Raw genomic sequence first — 3,507 nt, forward strand, 5'->3', positions numbered from 1 at the left:
TATATATATATATATATATATATATATCCACGGGCCGTGCAGACAGGGGTCTGGGTCGGCAGGACTCGCGAGCTGCTTTTCCCCCTCTCACACCACCCTCGCGGGGAGCCACAAACATGGGCTCGGTGTCACTGCACCCACACCCTGTAATACTCAGCAGATTCAAACTCAGTGACTCTGACACTTACCTGTGACAGAAAATGGACACACTGGTGCCTTCATTTCTAATTCCTTAAAATCTGCTCAAGCCAAATTTGTTCAGTCTAAATTATTAAATGCATGAAAACATCCCTAAAATACAGACTCTCCTCTCAGATGAAGATGTTAACAGTGAAGAAAACAAGTGCAAGTGACCCGATCCATTTGCCTGTTAGCAGAAATAAGTCTTTTCTGAAACCTAACATGTAAGTTTGGAGCTGGAGACTGGAGGAGGAAAGCAGGCCGGATGCAGGGTAGGTAACCCGGTGAACCTGAGCCCCAAGGAGGGTCTCTGTTGTATCAGAAAGGTGGTTGAAGTGGATAATAGAAGGTTTAAGAAAGAGGAGAAAAGAGAAGGAGGAGAGGGAAAGGAAGAAGTAGGAAAGCAGAGGGAGGAGAGGAGGGAGGGAAGAGGGCTGGGGGTAGGGAGGTGGGGTGCCATCAGGACCCAGCTTCTGGGGGTAATAGGGAGCTTCCCAGGGAAAACCCTGTCTTCACCACGTCCCCTCCATGTCAGAGACAGGCTCCTCTTGGTGACCATGAAGCAGGTCTGCACTGGGTGGGGTCTCGGCTCTCCCGCGTTCCCACTGTTCCCCGACTGAGTACCCCCCGGCTGAAGCTCTTGGAAAACCCACAGAGTCCGCGGTCCTGCAGAGCCAGGCAGGAATGAGCCGGGAGACGTCTGGGCTGGGGACAACACTCTTCTCCCCAGGCAGGGCACCGCCCAGTGTAGGCGGGCTCCCGAGGTCCTGCAGGGGGGGATCTGCAGGAGAAGAACAGGTGACATGGGAGAAATGACCAGGAGGAAGAAGGAAAAGGGAGCAAGAAGATGAGACCCAGCAGACGTGTCCACGGGGAGGGACAGGTGCTTCTAGAGGAAATGGCTCAGAGAACAGAGAGACTGAACAGAGGGCTCCCAGATCTGTCTCCCCTCTTTACCTAAAGTATGAAGAGAACTTTCTATCCCCTGGGAAAATCTTGACCCTCAGGGGTCCAGAGACCCTAAGAGAATTTCAGAAAAGCATTTCATTTGCTGGAGGGAAGAGACAGCCCGACCCCTGGACCTCAATGGGCTTCTCCTACCGACAGCACCTTTCGCCGGGTTGGCACGAAATGACTTCACGGATGAGAGTTGCAAACTATAGATATGGAAAAATCTTATTTAGGTGAAAAATGTGAGAAACCCTCTTCTTACATGGTAGAAGTACATTCTGATATGATATAACTTCATTGCATTTTACAATGCTTCAGAAATATATTACTTATTCATTATTGAAATAGATGAACTATACTCTCATCAGTGATTATACCTATTTTTATTGTAATGTAGGGCCATTTGAACAGCCAAACAGTGCAGTTAGGTTTCTGTGTGACCCAACAAACAGGAAGATCTGTAAACCAAGTTCTCCCTGTGGTCAGACACAGTCAGGATCTTACAATTACATCATCGCTCATCTTTGGAAGAAAGAAACTGGTGACTATGAAGCAGGTCTGCACTGGATGGGGTCTCGGCTCTCCCAATTAAAAAATTGGAGTGATTCCTTGATGTTAAAAAAAAATGTTTTATATTTTTTTTTCTACCAAAGAGACCAAAAATAACATATAAACACAGATCAAGAGACAGAATAGGGTACTTACAATTACAAATATTAATAAATTTTAATTAATTTATGTATTTATTAATCTTCCATATGTCTTAAGTACATGACCCATTTAGAAAGAAAAAAATGTCACACAGAGCAAGGCTGAAGGTATAAGCACACTTCATTGGAACGCCCTTGATTCTGCTATAACTTTCTTCATGAAGCACCTTAACTTTGTGCAACAGCTTTCAAGCTCATAATTCTGGACAAGAAATTGTCAATTTTCTATGCTGTGTTTTATTAAGAAACCAGAAGCCAAGACTTCAGGAATGGAAGCATTTTGCACAAGGACAGCCCTGTCCGGAGGAACCCTGCTCAAGAGGCTTCCAGTGCCTAGCGGACCTGATGCATGAGCATCACTGACTGCTGGGAGCCAGGGAAGGCCATGTGATTTATTTCAAAAGATTTGCTTCTCCTCTCCTACGTGAAAGCTGCTTCTATTACCTTGACAGCTTTGGAACAGACTAGATTTAATAGAATCCAAGAAATGCCAGCAGAGATCCGTTTCCATTAATTCCTAATTGATTACAGTGAGAAAAACGGAGGCGACTTTTCCCTGTGGCAGTGTCCTATGGCTTCACCTCTCTGCCTGCCACGACTGTCACAAATCACAGACACCATCACAAGTGGACACTCCACGGATCACATGCGGGGGAAGCAGACGGAGGGGCAGGCAAGGAGATTACATCTACCCTTTGGCTGCCACTCTTCAACTTTTCAAAAATTTGCTGTACTTAAGAGGAGACCATTCAGCCTCCACATAAAATGGACTTTGGATTCTCTGAACAGAGGTGGAGCCCAGGTCTGCTCCAGAGACACAGTCAAAACTCAGCACTGTTTTCTGATACTGGAGCGCTCAGCCCCCTCCCACGGGGCACGCCCCCCTCTACAGAAATCCCCTGGAACTTCTCCACTTAAACATGTAAGACCGGGGCTTCATCTTTCACTTCTCCGATGATCTGAGAACTAATTAAGTTGGCTGGGGACAGCTGAGTGTGTCTGATCAGACCGGTGCCTCTGAATCGAGAGTGGTCGCCTCTGCGATATACAAGGCTCTCGCCCCCTTGCTAGCTGGGTGCGCCCAGGCAGGGCAGAGGGTACACTCACCTGCCATTTTTGGTCACGATCATTTCATTAGTGACCTCCTTGAACCTCTGCCAGAGGGGAGCGTCCTCCAGGATGATGCGAAGTTGCTTCTCGGTGGGGTCTCCTTTCTCCCTGCCCGCCTGGAGCTCACTCTCCACCACATGGAGCAGGCGGGAGACGGTGCCGTCGCTGGTCCTCGGCGTGCCCAGCTCACTCATGGCACCGGCCCTCTCAAACTTTGCGGAGAGCTGTCAGCACCTTGCCCACTTCTGACCCCTTCCTTCCTCCTTCCCGCTTTTCAACCCAGCTGGCCAGCGCCCGGGCAGTGGGAGGGCGGCGCCCAGGCTCCTGCCTCAGCTCCTAGTGTGACACCCCGTGAAGTCCCCAAATTATACCACCAACCTGTTAAGCCTCATTGGGGAGCAGGGAGGAGGGAGGGGGAGAGGTGGGGAAGAAAAAGCCCTCTCTTAATTACTCACTGGGTCAGGTGGAGGGAGCCGGCTCTCCCATTGGCCGCCCTGCCTGGAGTAGCCGTTTAAGAAGAGTACTCCATCCAAATTATCAGGCTTTTATCTTGTTG

At 49.0% G+C, this 3,507-nt stretch overlaps 1 protein-coding gene across 1 annotated transcript in view; it reads right to left on the reverse strand.

Moving 5' to 3' along the window:
- Positions 1-3,243, reverse strand: part of Tbx19 (T-box transcription factor 19) — a 27,406-nt gene extending 24,163 nt beyond the window's left edge. Inside the window, exon 1 of the mRNA XM_015491870.2 lies at positions 2,949-3,243. Coding sequence (XP_015347356.1) covers positions 2,949-3,145 — 197 coding nt within the window. The 5' untranslated portion in view covers positions 3,146-3,243. The remainder of the gene's footprint in view (positions 1-2,948) is intronic.
- Positions 3,244-3,507: the final 264 nt, after the last annotated feature.

This window comes from Marmota marmota, unplaced genomic scaffold (genome assembly GCF_001458135.2).
Source record: "Marmota marmota marmota unplaced genomic scaffold, marMar, whole genome shotgun sequence".
NCBI classification, from domain to species: Eukaryota; Metazoa; Chordata; class Mammalia; order Rodentia; family Sciuridae; genus Marmota; species Marmota marmota.